Source organism: Epinephelus fuscoguttatus, linkage group LG3, assembly GCF_011397635.1.
Source record: "Epinephelus fuscoguttatus linkage group LG3, E.fuscoguttatus.final_Chr_v1".
NCBI classification, from domain to species: domain Eukaryota; kingdom Metazoa; phylum Chordata; class Actinopteri; order Perciformes; family Serranidae; genus Epinephelus; species Epinephelus fuscoguttatus.
This window is the reverse complement of record NC_064754.1, coordinates 34,805,001-34,827,323: the sequence shown is the minus strand read 5'-3', so window position 1 is coordinate 34,827,323 and position 22,323 is coordinate 34,805,001. Positions and strand designations below refer to the sequence as shown.

Genomic DNA, 22,323 nt, shown 5'->3' with positions numbered 1-22,323 from the left:
GGCAACAGGAGCTTGACAACTGTGACAAGAGAACAGAAAAGATAAGAGCAACTAAACAAATTAATCTCCTTGATTTACCTGGTATTACCCGTATTTCCCTGGAGTCATTTGAGGTTCTGGAGGACCAAGGTCTTCTTGTCCTCTGTGATGGCATCTCCTACAATGGCACATATCTCGTACGGGAGGCACAGACAAGGAAGAGTGAAAAAACAGTTTCTAGCTCTAGAGCTTTAAAGAGGGTCGACCTCCAACATATCATCTGTTTTAAGGTCCGCTCAGTCACAGAACAAGCCTGAGATGGTGGCCAAATTGCATCTGTCAAACTGCACTTGGGTTCTTTCCCTTAGCAGCTGCCTGAATGGAGTCATGATTGTAGTGGGATTTTCAAGGTATGGAGAGCCTCCATCACCTAACAGGAAATAGCAGGAGGATAGAGGGTGTCACTATGAATGGAGGTGTTTTTTAGAATGCCTGTGTCTTGTACTGAACTGGGATATCAAACAAATATGTCCAAAAGCAGCCCCGATAAGCTGCATATTGCTAACATTTTAACTTAGTAATAATGTTTGAAATGGAAAACATGGATGTAGTTGGATTTTGGTGGCTTGATTCTGATCGTCTTGTCCGTGACTCACACAGCTTCACTAAAAGGCATCATTTTGAACCTGTCTTGAAACTATATATAAAACACTATATAAATTTAGTCCAAAAATTAACCTGCAAGTTGCTCCTCGAGCATTGGTGGAGGAACTATCTTTCACTGAAGTAAACATAGCAATGTCACATTAGTATCATTACATAAGTATCAAGAACAAATATACACTGGAGGTACAAAAAGTGAAAATACTCATTGTGCAGAAATATATATATGACTGCATTATGCACCAGTGTGTTCATCAATTACAGTTGCAGCTGGTTAATGTGCAGCTCAGTTTAATCACTTTATATACTGATGGACAGCATAACCTTTAAGTTAGTTAGGCTATTGGATAATTTGTAGGAGGAGGAAAGGGGAGCACATGCCACGGCACATAGGTGAGACAGAGGTAGAGAGGGTGAAAACCTATTAATATCTTGGCACCCACATCAGCGAGGATCTCACCTGGTCTCACACCATACAACAGATGATCAAGAAATCCCAGCAGCGACTGTACTTCTTAAGAAAGCTGAGGAAATTTGGCATGCCAACCAACATCCTCAGTAACTTTTACAGTCGAGTGTACTCACCAGCTCAGTGACAGTCTGGTATGGAAACTACTGCTTGGGACAGGAAGGCCCTCCACCGTGTGATAAAAACGGCACAACTCATCTCAGGAGCAGCCTTTTTCTTCAATCCAGGACATTAACAACAGGAGGGTCATCAGGAGGGCCCACAACATCATAAAGGACAGTATACACCATAACCCACAGTCTTTTCACATTTCTGCCATCAGGCAGGCGCTACAGGAGTGTGAAATCCAGGACAGCAAGACTGACCAACAGCTTCTACCCACAGGCCATCAGACTGCTGAATAGCAACATGAAACACTCACATCATACTTACTGACTGCTTTAACTTGAACTGACTTGTTGCAACATTTGCATGAAGCATGGTGCACTTTACATTTTTACCTAGGGTTTTAAACTTGTTTCTTTGTTTTTGCTATTTTTATTTATTTTTCTTAAATCTAACTTTAATGCTAATTGTTATTATTGTCTGGAGACTGGCAATTAAGAATTTCATTGTACAGTGCAAACTGCTGAGTTTTCTACTGTGCACTTCTTGAATCTTGAATTATTAATCTATATAAAGTAACTACAGTTACATTAAAAATTTATAAAGTACTTCTAGGAGTAGAACTACAAAGTAGCATAAAATAAATGAATTCAAGTAAAGTTCAAGTACCTCAAAGTTGTACTTCAGTAAAGTACTTGAGTAAATGTACTTCACTACATTGCACCACTGTCTTTAAGTAGCCTATGAGTTTGAGGCAAGGTTGCTTCTACTTGAGTATTTCCATGTTATGCTACTTTTTATTTGTACCTCTGTTACATATCAGATGAATACTTCACACTCTACTTCATTATAGTTTTCTGACAGCTATTGTTACTACAGAACTTTGCAAAACTTAACAATAAAAACCTGTGATGATGTTATGAGATGTGTGTTGCTGTAGATTCAACTGTGCAGAAAATAGGTAAATTTAAGGCCACCTTGATAAATTGAACATTAAAATTAATGTAATGCTGCATAAAGTGCATTTTGCTGATATAGCATTTATATTTTTACTTATTCTTTTATTTCAGAAAAACGACAGAAGCACTCGAGGTTCTATAAAACATAATGCTGTGAGGTCCAAACAGCATAGTTTTATTGCTCAGCTTTCTGCAAGGGTACAAGAAGTGTATTACTTTGCTTCTTTATTGTCCTTATGTACAGGTGTCAGTTACAAGCTCACAGAGCAGCTGATGTGAAAAACTATGAACACATATACTGTAATAATAAATACAAAAACAGATAGGAAATCAAAAGAAATAAAACATGGTGCAGTTGTAAAAAAAAAAAAAAAAATCTGTTTTGTATTGAATTCAATCAAAAGTCATTTACGCGCTCACACACTCTGACACACACACACATGAATTTGCAAATAAATCTGTAAATTTGTACTTAAAAGTGTGGGGAGAGAGTTCAGCTTCATCTGGTCTGTGACCGATTAAACCAGCGTTAAAGTTCATCATTTTGGCTCTTCATATATTCAGATACATCAGATCAATGAGAGCAGACACACATTTCTTTGTATCACAGGTGTTCAACGCTTGAAAAAGTCAATGTTGACCTGCAAAAAAGTTGAAGACATCAGAATAATCTGTCTGTTTAACTGGGGAACAGTGTGACGTCCCCTCATCTGGAAGCTCTCAGACCCCCACAACCTTTGCACTGAAGACTGAACCAGCCAGAAAACTTGGTGCCAACACAAAGTAACAAAGAGCAGAAGTGGACTGTGTGCACTGGACAAACATACATGTGTGCATATCAAGAACATGGGTGTGTGTGTGTGTGTGTATATATATGTTATCTACATAAAAAAAAAACTTGATCAGTCCATTAACTATTTGGTAAATAGAAGGAAGTGTCTGATTATAACTTGGAGCCCAAGTATGCATAATGTGTGCAAAAAAAAAAAAAAATTGTGTAATGCATTTCTCTTCTGCCTCTGAGTCAAGTTGTTAAAGGTAAAATCAAATAAGTTCTCTATAACTGTACAAAGACAACAATTTCATGTTTGCTTCTGCGTTTTGTTTCGTGATGACCATTAGAAAACTCAGCTCTGAGAATCAGCTAACAAAGTGTTCATGGTTACAAATAAATGCAGGCAGAGTACATATTAAAAAAAGAACATTTAACTGATTTTTCCAAGTTGATCTAAGAGTAATAATTATGCAAATAAATAGGCTTTATCTCTTGAGCGTCCATTCATGCAAAGAGGGTTTTCTTTGGATGGAGGCTGTGGTGATGGAGACGCTCCTAACTCTGCCGCCTCTCAGGTTTTTCAGCGACTTTTCATTTTGGTTCAACATTTTCACCGTGTGTAGCACCCAGGAGTTCAGCAGCAGGCAACCTCCAACATCTGCAGCTCTGAGGATTTGAGGGCCATCGTCAGCATTCAGTCCTTTTAATAAAAATCCATGCTGCAAACACACTGCTGCCGTGCATATGAAGTGACATCGCTGTCTGTGCTGTCTGTGCTGTTTGGTGTTCAGCGGTGACACGCACCTCCAGAGCAGCAAATATGGCCGTTCATGTCCTCTGATGAAGGTATGTGTGTGTTCATGAGTGAAAGTGATTGACCAAAAGAAAATATCACCTGTAATATAACCTGCTGACTGTTACACTCTGTCATGGGTTTAAAGAGAGAGGCCTCTGAAGTCCTGTTTCCATTACAAGCAGTTTTACCCCTCCTCACACACTAGCCTAATAAATGTAGAATAAAAAAAATTAAACAAAGGACAACTTCACCTGAGAATGCAAAGAGGTCTGTGACAGACGCCAACATGCTTGCATTTAAAATTGAACAGAAAGAACAAGCAACCATATACAAAATAGCTATGTATTTGTACATATATACTCAAAAATTACAGGTGTATAGATACTCTGTATATTTCTAATGAAGTCGCATAGCAAATGAAACATGATATATTTTTAATCTAGCGTGAAGAAAGCACTTCTGCCATCACTGCTCAGTTTGTAAAGTGCTCTAAAGTGACGAGAGAGAGACAAAGAAATACTTCTGCCTTTTTAAAACCAAGGATGTGACCGAAAATAGACGCCTGCCTCGAATAGCTTCTTATCAAGCCTGGTCCCGTGGACAGTTGTGCCCTTTTCACATATGATCTGACAGGAAGTGTGCTGGGTTATCTGGGTTGGATAAAATAATAGTAAAAAAACAAAACAAAAAAAAAAAAAACATGCATACTGCCGGAGACACGTGAGAAACGGAAGACGAACCAGGCTCAAAACGTGAGGTTCAATCAGCTCTGCAGCTTTAAACACAGGGTGCTGTGCTAGTGAAGACGATTGGGAAGCTCATCTATAAACCGTCTACCTTCCTTGCATACAAATGTGTACACATGCAGAAACAAACAGACACACATTTGCAGGAGCTGTGGCCACACTGCGGTGATTGCAGGGGGAAAAAAAAAAAAAAAGATTCACACCTTCTTCTTCTTCACCAGAGTCCGTCTTCCTCATCGTTCAATAACACACCACAAGCTCGACTCAGAGACGCCACGAAACATCACACCCACGTCCAGGTCAGTCTGTACATAAGTTCCGTTTCAAAATGATATATATAAACAATTTAAATCATATGGTTTACAGTCACAGCATGACTGATGGTATGAAAATCAGACTTACTACAAAGCATTACTGTCAATGAAAGATTTTCTACTCTGCATTTGAATTACATTATCCATCAATACATATGATTTTGGAATGAAACCATTTACATATCAAAGCATTACACCGAGGTAGGATGAATCTGCGGCGCTCCGACACAACAAAGCACACAAACTCTGCAGCCATGAGGACTGGAAGGTGTGTTGGTTGAGGTTAGATGGCTACCAAGGGCAAGATATGGCTACCTGCAGTGTTAGAGATTCAGTAGCATGACAAGGATCCATTCAATCAGTTTAAATTGCAAAACAAAATGGCGACTCACTGCTCTCAAATGCTGGGGGACAATTTTTGAAAACACTACACTGTGAGTTGATATACTGTTTCCTGATTTGATGAGATCTAAAGTAAGAAGACGGTTCCTTTTTCTGAACGCAAAAGGAGCCGTCAAAAACAAACTGCTCTCTTTACAACAACTCGCAGCTGCTGAAAGAAATGCAGCAGTTCTTAAGTTGCTCTCCGCATTTCACACAAACTACACCATAACAAAACAAAAAACAAATGAATACAAATTAAATGACAGGGATGACTCTTTAGCAGCTCTTCAAACAGACATCGATGAGGGAAGAGTGTGGAGAGTGGTGAGAGAGGAGGAAGACTGCAGGCTGGTCGATGACGCACGTAGCAGGCTCTGAGTGAGCCTGTCTGCACGCCGCAGTGACCTAATAGTCTATCTGAGTCCTGCACACACAGCTACACATGTTCACACACAAACACACTCTCCGACGTGTCTCTCATTCCACTGCGAAGCCACAGGTCTCCTCGATCGCAGTCAGCAGCTTGTCGTACAGCTTGTCGTAGCTCTCGTAGGGCGGAATGTCAATCCGATTGAAGCTGGAGAGAAGATAAAGAGTTCACATGAACAAAGCTGTGAGAGACTGAAAGGTACTGATTTCTGTTAGTGTGATAGGATCAGTGCATGCTGTGTGCGTGTGTGCAGGGGCACGTGGCACACACCAGGTATGGGCTTTGGGCAGATTGTTGGTGTTAGCATCGATCTGATGAATGGTGAAGAGTCTGGGTCCCGCAGCGCCTGCAGGCCAAACACAAACAGGATGCATCAGGAGCAGTCCAGCATCAGATTCCACTGTTAAGTTACTCACTAGCATCTTAGCTCACAAAACCCTGATGCCTTTTTAATCCAGCCTCTGCTCTATCAGCCAATATTTCATCAGAGGGTTTCTTTTCCTGGTCTGAAACATGCTCCTGATTAAAAAAACAATTTTGTCACCATGCTGAAATTTCTAACTTTGTTACAGTACCTTGAAAAATATCAATATTCAATACCACTTTTGATAGAGATGGAGAACTTGACATTGAGGGCAAACACATTTTGGTAAAAGATAAATATAACAAGGCTATAACATGACAATGATGACTTTACTTTTCTTGGTTAGTAGCACAGAACACCATAATAATTAATTACACTTCCTTCTTAGTAATTAAAACCTTTTTACATTAATGAAAAGAATATTCTTCTCGCAGTAGTGCACATGTTCAAAAGCTTTTGAGACTGTCACGCATTAAAAATACAATAAAGTGCAAGTAAAAAACGAAACAAAACTGTGCCACTAAAATCGAGAGGACAGCACCTTCAAGTAAATGAGAGGAGGCGGGGTTACAGAGCACAACAGTGGTGTGTGTGTGTCAACGCGCGGTCAGAGAGAAGAGCGAGAAAAGCACTATCAGTGGTATTGATAGTTTAAAAAATTTGTATTATAACCGTTTCAAATATTCAGAGTAGATATATATCCATGTATTCTAGAGTATGGACATTTCAAACTTTTGAAAAAACAAAACAAAAACGAAAGAATCCTTCTGTGAGCAATGAAAGCACGTGAGACTTAAGCCAGATCAGAACTGGGGCAGGACCTCAGCTCTCTGAAGTTAGATTTAGAAAACCATCAGGACTGGAGACAGAGACTTGTCTGAGAGACAGCTTAACACACACACACACACACACACACACACACACACACACACACACACACACACACACACACACACACACACCTTTTCCACCAAAATTAGCATGTACGTACAAGTTTTTTTAAATGCAGCAAAACCTGCTGAAGAGGTGATGGACGGCTTTACATTGCCAAAGGATGAATATAGCTTTTAGTTTTTTTCCTGATGTGTCATATTCGATGCTACCAACATGCCAGAAAACAGGTTCGTAAACAGAAAGCCGCATTGAGGCCAGTGAAAATGTTGCATGGTTACCTCTTTAAAGTATGAAAATCAGTGCCGACTAATTTGGAACGATGTTTAAGTGCTCCTTAAATGGAGTCAGAGCAAATTTTCAGTGGTGCTTCACTACATCATGGAAAAGGAGTGTAAAATTAGCGTGTCCACCCAGGTGTCATGTTCCCATCACTGCCTATCAGAGATGGAGCCGATAAATACCCGTGACTACTGCAGAGTCATTTGCCCTGGGAGTGAGTGTGGATTATAACCTTTCCCACTATAAACAAAAGCCAGATGTCAGTGGGTGTTAGTGTGTGTTTTGGTCCTGTGGGAAAGGGGCTACCGAATCAGAAAAGTACCCTGTAAAGCCTTGAAGCCTTGCAGTGGGACTCTGGATGAGCCAGTGACAAACTGCAGTAGCCGGGCCCTCCTCTCCTCGTCAAACGACTCCACGGCTTTCCAAAACCACTTGACGATGTTGCTGTCAGGGGTACAGTGCTTCAGACGGGTGTTTGACTTCCAGTCAGAGATGTCGATCTTTCCCAGGCCGCACACTATCAGCTGGAGGTAGACAGGGAGACAGACACTTAATGATACTATACCACAGAAGTGTACCTGAGGTAATTATTGTATCGTGGACGATGTTATAGAAGATTTTTTTATCCTGTACCTCCAGTTCTTTTTCATCAAAGGATTTGAGCAGGTGTTGAGGAATAACCTCATTGAAGCCTTTCTGCAGAGCCAGAAACTGAGCCTCGATGCCATGCAGGAAACGCCAGTTCACATACAACCTGCAGCGAACATGAGAGAGGAGGGAGGGGGAGGAACACAGAGAGAGCATGTCAGAATATTGAACACTTGAGAGACTGCAAATACAGATTTGTGCTTTGTCTTTGTGTATGTGCATCTCTCTCCTTACCTGACATACTCCTTCTTGGTGTCCTCTGTGACGGGGACGCTCTTGCCGTTAGGTTTGAGCTCATGTTGGATAATTTCTCCATAGGCGTTGTGCTCTACGCAGAAAGTGTGGTCCAGGACGCCAGTGATGTCATTGTCCCTGAAGAGGAGGAGGGCAGGTTAGAGAAAAGGTGTGTAACAATAAGAATCAGCTCTCAGCTTCTGCAGAAATAATTTCTCTGTAGTTAATTTTTAGGATTCTGTTCAACGAAAATGAGACACAGTAGTCATCTGCACTCAACATCCTGACCATGTGTAACTGTGAGTAATTTATCATCCTTAACTTCCACGTGGTCAGTGATGACTCAGCAGAGATTGCTACTTCACATACATAATAGTGGATGGCCTTATCAAAAGTAAGAAGTTCTATCAAGGGAAGATAGTTGCAGCATCCTCATGCGTCAAACATGCAGGAGAACGCCTGAACCAGCAAGAGTGTTCATTTTGGATGATCGGATGTCAGCAGAGGGCGCCACAGTCATTACAGAGTGGAGGACAGTGGGGTTGAGTTGTGTGTGCATCTCAAATATACTACTTCATGTGCTGTGTCCCTTTTTAAAATGCTTTTTGCGTGTATATGTATATATATATATATATATATATATATATATATATGTGTGTGTGTGTGTGATGTCTTTGTCATCTGTAAAAGTTGTTTTCTTACTCCACAGGTACAACAGGAAATCCTGTATTGTGTTACAGGTAAGTTACAGGACAGAACTTTGCTGGGTAATCTGTATTTCTACTTGTTTTGACAAGAAAATTGCCTTTGTGCTTCATATCAGTTCTATGCGTTTCCTCTGCCACTGAGAGAATTTAGAAAATAATGGGAAACAAAATCTTACAGGATCCAGACAAGGCTGTTGTGGAGGTCGGGGTCGACAGACTCCATATCGTCCAGCGTGATTGGTTTTCCCAGCAGCTGTTTGTAGAAGGGCAGAGTGAAGCCTCCGTCGATGTAGTGGCCGTGGAACACCGCCATGCCCATGATACGCCCCACGAAGTGGAAGTATGACAGGTGCTCCTGCACATTTACACAGGGATATTCATATGAAGGCTTTCATTCATATCATGTAGGTTCAGATTATACAGCTTCAGTTTTCACTACAATGCCAGTACATGAGTTGCACACGGGAGATGAGATGGTTCACTGCTTTATAAAGCTTCAGCATAACTTACAGTAGAGCTTTTTCCATTTGAAGCTTCTATTGAGGTTTTTGATTCAAATGTCAGTCGTCTATGATGTCATCACCTTAAAAAAAATCCTGGAATAAACTCCTGAATTTGTTTTGATGGAGCTTTGAGCACAATATGAATGCAGATACATAATGTTTGCTTGTTTTTTGTTGTGCACTTTATGGTGCTGTTAAGATTGCTGCTTTCAATATAGTGCCTGAGGGACAGCAGTTTCTGGACTGCAGTAAAAATATTGTTTTTGAAAGGCCAAATGCCAACAAATATGACTGAAACAGAATATTTTGTTGGATTTAAAACACACGTGAATTTCAGATAATCATGACATCTTTTTTCAATAAGTTTTGACTTTTGGACTTTACAACTCTGGAGTTATAGGACTCTCGTGAGTGAGAAATCATCTCACGCACCCATCACTTGAATCTAATTTTACAATTATTACATTACTTAAAACATTAGTGAAGCCTATCTTTAACTGCAACTGTGCAGACATACTGGGTTTAAACTGAATAATTAGACATGCAAAAGAAAAAATAAAGAATTCAAATGTTAATTCAAATTGAATGTCAACTTAATGAGCGAAGCTTTGAACTATTTGATACAGCCATAATTAATTTGTCTGCATACTGAGCAGAACCCACTTACCAAATGGATCATTTCAATTTTCTATCAATATGAAATTTAAATTATAATAATTACTCTCTCATGAGCTTTTTAAAATCAAGAAATTCACAGGGAGTCACAGAAGGATGAAATCAGTCTGGAGACTTGCCTCCCTTTAACCTGTCTGATTCTATCTTACTCATCCAAACCATCCAAACAGCATCCTTGTAGATATTTTCATAGAAAAGCATGTCCTGTTTCTGTCTGTATCTACTGACTGGCTGGATACATACATTATTATCACATGTCTATTTATTAACAAGTTTTAAATAACTAAAAAACAAAACAGTTCCTACCGGGTTGACAGCAGAGTCGGGGTTAATCTGTAGAGTGTAGATGTCATCTCTGGAGTACTGGAACAGGCCATAGTACGGGTTCAGCATCTCATGGGACAACAGGTATAACCATTCCCTAACACACAAACACATACACATATGTACTGTGAAAAAAATATACCTCAAAACAAGCATGACAAAATGTTTCCTGACATTTACAGCCAAAGTACCTTGCTACCCCGCCATAGTCTAGCCCCTCTTCTCCTCTGAATTTGATCATCAGTCTTTTCCAGAGATCCTTTGGACGCATCTTCATCACCTGCCGGTACGACTCCTACAATTCAACACAAACAGCTGATTTAATACAATGCAGTGCACAAAACAAGAGCTTTAATATTACAGATCACGACTCTAATATAGTTTGATTGACATCACTACTACCTTGGCTGAATGGAAGAATTGTAAATATTAACTTTGGAAGTTTGCTGGTGTGTGTGCACATAGTGTTAAGCTGTGTAACTTAGCACTGTATGTACACACACTACACAACATCAAATACCGTAAGCTAGTACTAACTAGTGATGGGAAATGACCTGATTCCTGCAGCAGACGTCTCCAACTCAGCTTGAGCCTGACAGGACTGACAACACTGACATACTCAGGCCAGGTATGGGCTCATTTTCATCTGCGCACTGTGCACTTGGGGCAGACTCAAGACTAAAATACAGCCTCCATTACTAGCACTGAATCTTAAAGTAGTACTTTAAAAAGAATAAATTGATTCCAGTGCATTCTGGTAATTCTGTCTTTGTCGCAATCCTCCTCCCAGTTACAGTTAAAACAAATAGTCTGTGTGTTTCTTTTTTACATTACATAAGAATCATCTCTGTGTCTGTCCTCTAAGAGGAGTCCAAAAACTCAAAGGCCATGCACCAGTAAACAATATCCAGCCACAGCAGCAGCACTGTGAAAGTGTGAGAGTGAGCTATAAGATGCTACTGAACACTGAAATCTTTTAGATACTCTGAACTCAAGTTATCGAACATGATGGTGAGCAAAAATATTTGGGAGCCAAGTGCACAATACACTGAAAACCTCAATTGAATCAATGATGCAATGCACACCTAGTGATTTTATTTGTGTCAACCTGTGGCACAGAACACGTGTCGACAGGAGATCAGACTATAACCATTGTAAGTACATGCACACACTCATGTGAACACACTGCCAGCGGTTAACTGCAGCACTGGTTCCTGCACCAAAACCTCAAGTGGATCTGCAGGGCTGGTTTTCACACTTAACTTTCCCCCTTCCACAGCTGTCACGTCGAAGAAGGATGAAGTCATATTTTTCATTGCTCAACTTGTAGTTATGAAGTTATGTCTGGCCTCGAATACTTGCCACTGCTGCCTTAGCTCCATTCCTCACCCGCTCCTTCCCACCCTCCCCTCTCCCCCCCTCCTTCCCCATCTCTTTAGCTGCTGAAATCATCCAGAAAGAATGCCTTGCCTTGGTAGAACAAATGATTGGGAGAGCAAGAAAAAGAGAGGCAGAGGAGGAGGAGGAGAAGAAAAGTAACAGAAATCGTTTTTGTGTGGTGTTGTGAAGGCCTTTCTGTTCTGCCTTTCCCTGGAAATCATAAAGCGGTTCTGAGTAGTGGTTCTGTGCTGCCCTGGGCCCTTTTCTGGTGCACGTCGTAAACAGGGTGAAAAAATGCCTGTAAAATGCAAAGATCTGGGTTTGTAAGCATTCTGCTATTGTTTTCATGGAGGTTTCGAGTTTGCACGTCAGCATGTGATGCTTTCGTGAATGCCAGATGGGGAATTTTACGAACACATGGTCAATGCACATTATACAAATTCAAAGTAAATTCTGTATGTGCTTGTGTTTGCAGCTGTGCTCAGATGCCCTTCTACAGTCAACCAACTGTTTAGGTAAGGGTGTCATGTTTACAAGAATCAAGACTAGTTTTCGGAGCATTTCAGGTGTGTTTTTTTTTTTTGTGTGTGTTTGTGTAGTTTGTCTTTTTACCTCAAATATCTCCTCACGGCACACCTCGATGCGGCAGTGGCCCGCCTGGGGTTGTTGCTGAGAAAGTTCCTGCCGCAGGATCTTCAGCTTCTGCACCAGGTCTCTCTTGTATTTGGGCACCGTCAGGCACTCTGCCTCTTCAGGCAGCTGGGCTGGGGACAGAGCTTGCTGAGGGACCCCTGGACCACCCTGGTCCTTCAACTGAGGCGGATGACTGAGAGGGATAATGTGGAAAGGAGTAACAGTCAAGGAGGGATGGAGGAGGAGAAGAGCAGTTGAACAGATGGAGGGAGATCGACAAGGTATGAACGGGTAAATGAGGGACAAGACGGAAAGGCAGAAGGGAAAAGACAAAAGAGTAGCATGTCAGTATGATTCACCATGTAAACAGCAGTGTTAAACATTTTGTCCTGAGCTGCTCTTTTCCAACTTCTATTTGATGTATTGCAGTGGTTTGCTGTCATATAGTCATGAGTATATATTACAATGTTTCTCATGCATTGCTTTGACTCCAGGCAACAGATTTATACAAGAAGAAAGAGGGACATGTCCTGTAGGGAAATCCCCAACCCCTCCATCTCAAATATCCACTAACCGCTGAACTCAGGAGTTTTGTACGAAATTCCCTCTCTGGCCCTCACAAAGCAAAGAGCACTAAACAGAGCCCTAAGCCCCGAGTAAATCTGATCCAGACCTGTGGACACGCTGGGCCTTTGACCAGACGTTTGGTAAATATCTCCAACAGGAAAGACAGAGAGAGGGAGATAAACCCCGGGTAAGCGGAGAGAAAGAGACACACACAGAGAAAGGTGGTGTAAGAGTAGCTGGCGCCTCCGGCTAGCTGATGTTCTCTCTGCCCTCCTCCGTTATACATTTCTCTTCAAGTCTAAAATATCCAACTTTAAAGCCCCCCTCCAGGCACGTTTTAAAGTATGTAAAAAGACTCTGTTATAATCGATACTTTGCTTAACACCGTTTAACACTGCCCACGTAAAAAGTTTTTAAAGAACTCTGAAAAGAGGGCAGATGCTGATCTACTCTTTCTCCCTTGTCGAGAAATTCTGGATCTGGCTTCCGCCATCCCTGCTTCTGTAGGTTTGTTTTCACCTTCTCCAGCACTGCTTGTACTAGGTTGACCAGCGAAAGAGCAGTTTGCATCAAGTGGCAAGCGTTAGAAGAAACAGCAGAGAGATTCAGCCATACATGTTGAGCCTCAGTCAGACCCAGACTCAGATGAGGAGTCAGTACTGCAACAAAATCAGCGACTAGCAGATGTGTCATGTTGTTTGTTACCAGAGGTCTAATCAAAGTTTGTAGAACGATACAGTCTGTCTGCTGATATTTTTATATTAGGAGTTATAAGTCTGCCCAGGGCTGGAGGATTCTAGTTTGCCGGCGTCTGCACATTAGACAGCGATCTAGTTCAGCCAGGGTACATTTCAATCTCCAATTTTAGGTATGTACAATGATATCGCCCCCTTCAGTAGAGTACCGACAAACCTTGCCCAGATATAAGTCAGTATTATCAAGGTCAGACATTTTAGGGGACTTAAACATGACAAAAACACATTTTTGAGTGTAGGGGACTTTTAATTCCCCCGAAATCATTACTCCAGCTGTATCTCTCTCTGTAACTCTTTTCTATTTGACGACAGCTTTACCTCCTGTCAAATGTAAAGAAGCTGACAGTCAAGGCTGATAAGGTATCCCCGCCCAACACCAACCACAATTAGATCTCCCATCATCTGACCACTGGAGCTGCCACCCTTCCTCATACTTTGAGGTGAAGGGGGGAGAAAAATGCCAACATTTTTCTAAACGTCCAGGCTTGTTGCCATCAACTAGCACAAGCACTGAGGATGCCTTTGTCTTCGCTGCAATCGAGGTTCTGATAAATGTAGATTCCAGCAGCTGCTCTGAGGTCATGTTTGCCTGGTCAAAGTGCAGCCTTGTTTTGTAATTTTGCAATTTTCGGGACAAGAGGGCTAAGTGTGGGAAAGGGTGTGAGCTGGGAAGCGAGCCTGTTGCACAGTGTACTGAGGAACTCAGTTCAAAGAACGTAGCTTCTGACCTTCATCCCCTTTTACTCTCTTGCCATTCAGGGCCTGTACATTCTAAAAAAAGATGAGACAACTATAAAATACAATCTTGGCAAAAGGTGAGCCATGGTCAGTGTTCTAGTTCTGGCCTACTCCAGCCCTCATTGTGGTGTTGGTGGTGGGATGCCTGGGTGGGCCTCGTGAAAACATAATCCATCTCTCCCTCAAACAGGACAGCAGCCCTCACTTTCCTGTGAGGAGACGCTGAGCCAGCAGAGGACTTCTTTAAAAGAGGCTACTGTCCTCCGCTGGGAGTGGAGTGTTGAGGCTGCTGTTGGCCAAACAAAGACTGAATTGGCACACAAAAAAGGAAAGGAGACTTTCTAAGGTAGCAGCATATAGCCACCCACTTATTCCGACACTTGTACATTTGGGTTCTCTGGTTCAGTGGGTTGAAAAAGGCCTCGTCTATTTGGGCTTTCCAAACTAAACGGGTGCAGTGTTTCGCCAGTCTATCCCTGTATAATCAAGTCCGCTGCTATTTATTTTATTGGCAGGCGCTGGAGCTCCTAGCATGTCAAAGAAAGGGTAAGACTGCAGCAAAGCAGTCCTGAAAACCACTTTAGGAAGGAGGAGGGGAAGAAAAGATGGCCTTAAAACAAAATGGAATGAGTTGCTTTTGGCTGGGAGGCTCAAGAACCATATAATAAAGCGTAATTTCAGCGCACTTTTTCTTTTTTCTTTCTGAGGGCATGGTGTAATTAAAAATACGTTTCGACATAGCTCATCGTCTCTGGTTTCCTAACGGGACGAGCTCTGCATATTTGATGGTAAATATAGAAAATACAAGCACAGCAAAGCTGAAAATCTGCCCGAGCTAAAAGAGAGAAAAGGTTCCTATTGCTGTGACAGCTCGGGTAAAATACTACTCAGGGAGAAATATAAATTTCAAATTCAATATAAGAGCCAGAGGATCTTATTATTGTTATTCCAAGGTGGAAGGAGCAGGAGGAAAAGAAGCTGAAGAAGTCAAGAAAGGAAGGAGTGAGCATTTGCCAGAGCTGGGTCACCTGCGCCTGAACCTGCCGAGTCATGATAGGCCTCCATCCTCTGCCTGTGTTTGCAGAGAGGCAGACTGGGTGTGTGTTACGTGAGAGAGTGCATGAGAGCGCAAGGCTGCGTGCTTGTGTGTGTGTGTGAGAGAAAGTGTGCTTCTCTTCCATGGCAGCTGGCACAGGTGGGCTGTAATGAGTGTTGAGTAGGTGTAGTGGTGTTAAAGCCACACCAGCCACCCCAACACACCCCCTCTGCTGCCCCCACCCAGCACGGAGAATCAAAGGGCTCTTTATGAGTCCGAGTATCAGCTGGTGCCCTGCTCTTTTTACACTTGCCTAAAAAGCAAGAGAGGACAGAGAGGTTGGCCAAATACTGAAGCCGATTTAACAGAACGTGGAGTCAAACTGTGTGCATGCGAGTGCAGAATTATTTACTTGGACAACATGTGTTATGCCAGTAAATGTTCTATCTCTAACATTCTCCCCACCTACCAAACATCTGCACACTTCTATTGGTTTCAAAAATACAGGAAGTACAGGAAACCAGCAGCAGACACGCTGCAGTGATGAGACAGCCTGCTGACGAAAATATGTTGCATTTGACGACACTTTCTGAGAATAACAAATGAAAGCTTTGCAAGATGTCGCAATTGCAGAAAACAATCGGCTGTACGTTCTGCTTTGACTTGACATATAACTCATACTGAGCACAGCATATGAGACCACACTGACTCCACGGTGCAGTACATTGAGTGTGTGAATAAAACAAAAGTAATTTAGAAAGAGTAAATTTCTTTCTGTATGGATTTCAGCTTTCAACTAGCCTGACCATGGCCCCGGACTCCTGTTCACGCCTATACAGACGGCCATCTAATACACCACATGTAGACAGATTTACCCTGCTATATATACTGTTTAGACGACTGGCATTTACTCTACCATCAAGTCACACGTCAGCTTTAAAAAGTACAGTAGATATGTCAAATACTGTATCACATGTATCACTAACCCAACAAATTGAATATATATTTATATTTCTACAGATTAAATACACCACCCAGCTATAATGTACCAAATATAATATAATATATAATCATCACTTCTTAAAACATCAATGCAGATGTTGATATAAATGTCATGATGATTTATATCTTGGTTGGGAAAATACCTGCTGATGCCCACTAAACCCAAATCCAGCAGCGACTAAAAATACCTTCAGCAAACACTGATGTAATCTTTCAGACATATACTATGTGCTGGTGCAAGGGAGGAAGCGAAGTATGTGAGAGACAGTGTGGCAGACCACAGTAATGTAGCTGTGTCTGACTGTCTGACAATTCAAGGCCTTCATTAGTCTAAGGTCGACGGCGACGGGGCCGTCTGAGTCACGTTTCAACCAAGATGTGTCCTGGGGGATCAGACTGAGGTGCAAACTGCAGACTCAGTGTTGTAATGTCAAATCTGGTCTACGCCAAAACACAAACTGTTTACACAGACAGGGAGTAAAAATAACGCCCAGACACAAAATGGTTTAAGAGATAAAAGGTGAATACACAAGATTTTTGAGTAAGTAAAAAAACATAGTGCAGTTTTGTTGGCAGGACAATTAAGAAAAATGCATTTAAGGTTTGATAAAAACTGTATTTGTATTTCAAGAAACAACAGCACGACAGTGTCAGCAAGTCTGATATGTGACTTTTAAAAAATGACACTGAAGCTGCTGTTGCTGTAGTCAAACTAATAAATTTGACAGGTTTCATGAGTATCATTTACAGAATACCATGGAAAATAATAACATAGAAAAGCTAGGAAAGTTTCAAACTGATTTTTTTTTTTTTTTAAAGGAGGGTTTTATAATGGACAATTCTCATTCACAGACAAATTCAAACAACAGTGATGGTAAAGCTGCCATGCAAGACACTGGCCTGCCCATCGGGAGCAACTCGGGGTTCAGTGTCTTGCTCAAGGACACTTCAACATGAGCACGTGAGGAGTTGGCAATCAAACTGCCACCCTTGTGCTTAAAATACGACCAGTTAGACCTCCTGAGCCGCAGCCGCTCAGCCACAAATACAAGGAGGTAGTTATGTTGTATTGACAAAACACCAGGCGTACTTAGGTAACCCCGAAGCTCAGTCAACCTTCCTGTCTAACAACTCGGCATCCAATGGTTTCCTCTAAAAGAAACAGTCTTTCATTATTTTATTGTTACTGCGATCAATCTCTCCTCAGGTCGAGGCTGACGGCGCTGCTTGCAGTAGGTTTTTATTTCAAGTCAACACATTTCGTTTTTTCAGTCTCTCCGCTGACTTAATTAAGGCAAGTCTCTCCCCTGTAGCTGTTAAATGTGTTTGACTGACCACGTCTGTTTTCTCCTTTGCCAACTACTTTTTTATTCTTTTGATTTTGTGTCTGTCTGCCAGAAAAGAAAGAGCGAGAACTTTTAGGAGAGAAAGATGCACACAAACACTAATGAAAACATCTTTCAGTGTAACAAGGGAAACGGAGGCACAGCAGCTTAATGCTTTTTCTTTTTACCACTATGAAGGAGAAATTTTCCTTTGCATTTCCTCTCTCGGCAGTATACTTACTTTTCTAAACAACATCAAAACACCATCCATACAACTCTGTAACCATCTAAAGAAAAACAAAGTTGCGTTTTTGCTTGAACCCCACACACCAGCACAAAATACCATGCACTCAGCTGCCCCTATCACGCAACCCCACTACAACCAACACCTTCAATCTCTCTGTATGGAAAGAGGTCAATGCATTGCTGCATTATAGCAAGCTCATGATGTGCATCTATACATTTGTGTGTGTGCGGTGGACAAGCAGCAACCTCCAGGGCTGAAAAATGAAGCCACCACAGAAGTGCCAAAAAGTGCAGTTCTCTGAACGGCTACTCGAGGCTGGCTCCAGACCAGTCAATCCCCACAGACCCCCGTGTCAAAATGCCAAACTTTACAGCAGAAATAAACATGTTTATAGCCTGGTACAAAAATGGTATGGTCTCTATGGTTATATCCTCCCTCATGACAACTAAAAGGGGGTGAATTTTTACCTGATTACAGTTTATTAAAGCTTAAAGTTACTCAAAATTACGTGTGGGGCTGCTTTGAGTGACTGTCTTTGGCCTCTCAGTCAGATCCACCCCTCGCTCCTCCACTGCACCAACCTTCCGCCCAAATATGGTCACCTCTGGCTCCAAAACACCAACATGGTAACAGCCGAAATGCCAGACTAGAGGGTTCAAAATGGGAATCCACAAACCAGTGGGTAATGTCACAGTAGCTACATCCATTATTTTTGGTGGGGAACCTATGTGGATCTATGTGGATGATGTTGGGTGAAATATTCTTAAACCCTGGCGTTGATAAAAGACAAATGTCCTGATGCTGAACCAGCAGAGAGGCTGATAATTTAAACAGTTTTTGGAGCACAGAGGAGGGTGTGGGACACAGGAGAGAGGATGAGTGAGGAGAGAGGACAGAGGAGATGACAGGAGGAGGGAAGGTGTACAGATGAGAGGGTAAAAAGAAATGAACAAAGACAGAAAGATGATTAGAAGACAAGGTAGAAAAGAGAGAATATAGTACTGGTTTGACTAGTTAGTTGAAGTGGTTTCTCTATACAACAGAGGCATTAGTAAACTTGAGGATGTGGTTTATCAAATGTGCAGTTTCACACCTTGGGTCTGTACATGTACGTGTGTAAACAGACTGCTGTCTCCTCCATGTCTCTCCCCATGTGGCCTTTGTATTTCTGCCTGCTGTTGTTTTTGTTTATGGGCCTGCTGTCACTCATCGGGGTGTTTAGAGTTGAGCCCAGTAAACAATCCAACATTACGTCTGTGTTGTCGAGACCATTTAACACGCCCAATAAAATTTAGTGTTTCGGAGCCAAAGCTGAGAAGAGACTTAAATTGGAAGAAATTTTGTTTTCAGAGAACTGCACAACACTAATCTATTCTGGGTCTGCTCTGAGAAAAACATCTTTAAAGGAAACACTGTTAGAGGCTTTCTGACAATTACCTGAAGTTACTTTTCTTGACAGAGACTTTTCTGCAGTGGTACACTCTTTTCAAATCAAAAGACGTATTGAGGCAGAAGCAAGGTTGGCAGTTTTTTGGTTATGGGTGTTAAAAACAAGGATAAAAGTCAAACAGATGCTATCTGACTTTGAACTCATTTACCTTTGCAGATGGCCTATTATACATTTTAAACTTCTCAAAAGGTGTGTACACCAGTGTGTAGGATTTAGGGAGATATACTGGCAGAAATGAAAGATAATATAGTAAGTATTACTCCTCTTGTGTATAATCACCTGAGAATAAGAACTGTTGTGCTTCTGTTACCTTAGAATGAGCCGTTTATATCGACATAGTGAGCAAGTCTTCGTCAATGAAGAAGGCCATGTTGTACTGCCACGTTTCTACAGTAGCCCAGAACGGACAAACCCAACACTAGCTCTACATAGGGCCATCTGCGTTTTCATATTGGCCACCGTAGTTAGCAGAACCTTGAGATGAGCAGTGTTGGAAAAACACCAATTTTTTAACGTGAGACTGCCTTATTCAGTGTTAATAATAGTTTAAATCACCAGGTCCTTTTGTTGTGGAGAGGAAGAGACCTCTGTGGATAATTCATCTCATGGTAAAAACCTCCTGAACATCTGGATCTTAATTAAAAGAGAAAATGTGTGCACATATTAGCAGGTGTTGGGCTAGTGGCCAGTCTCTGATGAGCTGAACTGCAAAAGAAGAAACACAGATTTTTCACAAGACTGCTTTATTCAGTGTTTTTACTGGTTTAAATCACCTGAACTGTTTGTTTTGGAGAGGAAGAGGCCTCTGCGGATAATTCTGCTCCTGGTAAAAACCTCCTGAACAATGAGCACTGAAGGAATTCTAACCAAGAGAAGATTCAGATGGTTGCAATCTGCAATCCCCAACGATGCTACTAAATCCCCCTAACTCTTACACACTGAACTTTTAAGATAAAACAACTGATAATATTATTTCCTGCCCCCATGTCAAGTTCTACTTATGCACTCTTTAAAACGCAGCTGGCTGATGGTCCTAAAGCCACAATAAAAATCAGGTTCCCTTAAGGACTGAAAAGAGTTATTTCAAGACTCTAAAACACAAGAACTTTATTTGTCCACGTGTTCAAAAAGTGTTGGACATTGCAAATTTAGAGCTGTGACATGGACTGTACGCAGAATGTGTTTTAATTATGTTTTCATTAATCAGCGTGTATCACAGAAAATTGCATTAGAAATTAGAGCTCATTAATTTTGACCTTTTCAAAGTTCTAAAACTTTGTCTGGACTCTCTCAAATCTCTCCTAATAAGGACTCAGACAAGCAGTTTAATGATGCTGACTGGATAACATAGCTGAGCTTCAACTCACAACCAGAGGCTGTTCTGACACATATGGATACTATTTGACCAAATGACCAGATGTTGATTTCCCAAACATGTCTATCGTGCCAGCCGCTGTTATTAAAAGAGGCTTTGACTAAGAATTTGCACTAAAAAAAGCAAAGGGGAAAATCTCCACATCTCTCTATGTTCCTCTTGTTCTAATGATTCCTGCCGCACACACTGGCAGGCAGAAAGTACAGGGAGCTCCCTCGCAGCCAAAATATACGACCAAGTCCTAGAATTCAGTTTATCATATCAGGGATTCACATAACTCACAGGTTTTTTTCTCTAAATTACTCAGTATCTAGCCCATGCGTGTTTGGAGAGGATATGAGAGCTGGTGCTAAGCTAGCAGCTGTGCTAGCACGTGTTCAGTATAATTTTCCCAAGTGGTGTCGGCCTCATCAGGCCTCTATGCTGGCTTAGCTGCCTATGAGCTGATCTTCAGTGTAGGCAGACTGCTGACAGGAAGCACAAACACACTGAAAGATGGACTGACAGTCCTCAACACAGACAGCCAGTGTGTGTGTGTGTGCGCTTGTGTGTTGAACTTGAATGACATCTACATGAAAGTCAACCCTGACGAAGGTTATGCACAACGTATACGCATAAAAAACACTGGACATTCCCTTGTGGAAAAGTATCACAGTCAGCATTTTCTCTCATGAAAGTGTAACAGTGTGTGTGTTTGTTTGTTTGTGTGTGTGTGTGTGTGTGTGTGTGTGTGTGTGTGTGTGTGTGTGCGTGTGTAACTGTAGGTGTGTATGGGAAACTTTGAGTGAGTGTGTGTAACTGTAGGTGTGTATGGGAAGCTCTGAGTGACTGGCTGCTGAAACTGCGTTCCACAGACAGTCAGGGTCAGTGCATGAAAGCATCCGTCAACCTGTGTGTGCTGATCGCATTGTTCACATGCATGTATTTCATAGACTGTGTGCAAGTGCTCATATACAGTTTATTGTCTACAAGGCAGTATGTGAACACACATGTGTGTGTCTGTGTGTGTGTGTGTGTGTGTGTGTGTGTGGGGGGGGGGGGGTTACCTGAGGTTAGTGTTTTGGCTGTCCATGGCCACGCGGGAACCATTTGGACTTGGGCTGCCGGAGAAAATAGGAGGATAGAAGGGAGGACGAAGACGGAGAAGGACAAAGAGGGAGAAAAGGGCATGAAAAGAATGTGAATGACAGAAGAGGTTTGGAGCATTGAAAACAACATGGACATGGATTAAAAAAGTAAAAGTGAGGCAGGAACACACAGAACAAGAAAAAAGGAAACACAGAGGTAGGTTAGTTAAGGTAGATTAAAAAAAAGAGAAATATGAAATGAGAAGAAAAGCAGAGGGACAGTGATGAAGTCCAAAACATGGACAAATACAGTGAGAGGAAATGGATGAAAAGATAGCATCAGTGAGAAAGATGGAAAGAGGAGGATGGGAAAGACCATTGACAGGGACAGGAAACAGGAAAAGAAAAAAAAGAGGAGGACAAAAATACAAGGTGAGATAAATGAAACCAAGACAGCCATCAGAGATAATCTTACAGCAGACTAATTCATTGCTGGTGGA

General features: G+C 41.7%; 1 protein-coding gene across 1 annotated transcript in view; it reads right to left on the bottom strand.

Moving 5' to 3' along the window:
- Window positions 1–2,309: 2,309 nt before the first annotated feature.
- Window positions 2,310–22,323, bottom strand: part of LOC125886011 (E3 ubiquitin-protein ligase SMURF2-like) — a 72,885-nt gene continuing 52,871 nt past the window's right edge. The window contains exons 11-20 of the mRNA XM_049571909.1: window positions 21,803–21,856; window positions 12,241–12,454; window positions 10,440–10,543; window positions 10,231–10,345; window positions 8,923–9,101; window positions 8,040–8,177; window positions 7,791–7,911; window positions 7,480–7,681; window positions 5,891–5,966; window positions 2,310–5,767 (exon numbers count right to left, since the gene is read on the bottom strand). Coding sequence (XP_049427866.1) covers window positions 5,668–5,767; window positions 5,891–5,966; window positions 7,480–7,681; window positions 7,791–7,911; window positions 8,040–8,177; window positions 8,923–9,101; window positions 10,231–10,345; window positions 10,440–10,543; window positions 12,241–12,454; window positions 21,803–21,856 — 1,303 coding nt within the window. The 3' untranslated portion in view covers window positions 2,310–5,667. The remainder of the gene's footprint in view (window positions 5,768–5,890; window positions 5,967–7,479; window positions 7,682–7,790; window positions 7,912–8,039; window positions 8,178–8,922; window positions 9,102–10,230; window positions 10,346–10,439; window positions 10,544–12,240; window positions 12,455–21,802; window positions 21,857–22,323) is intronic.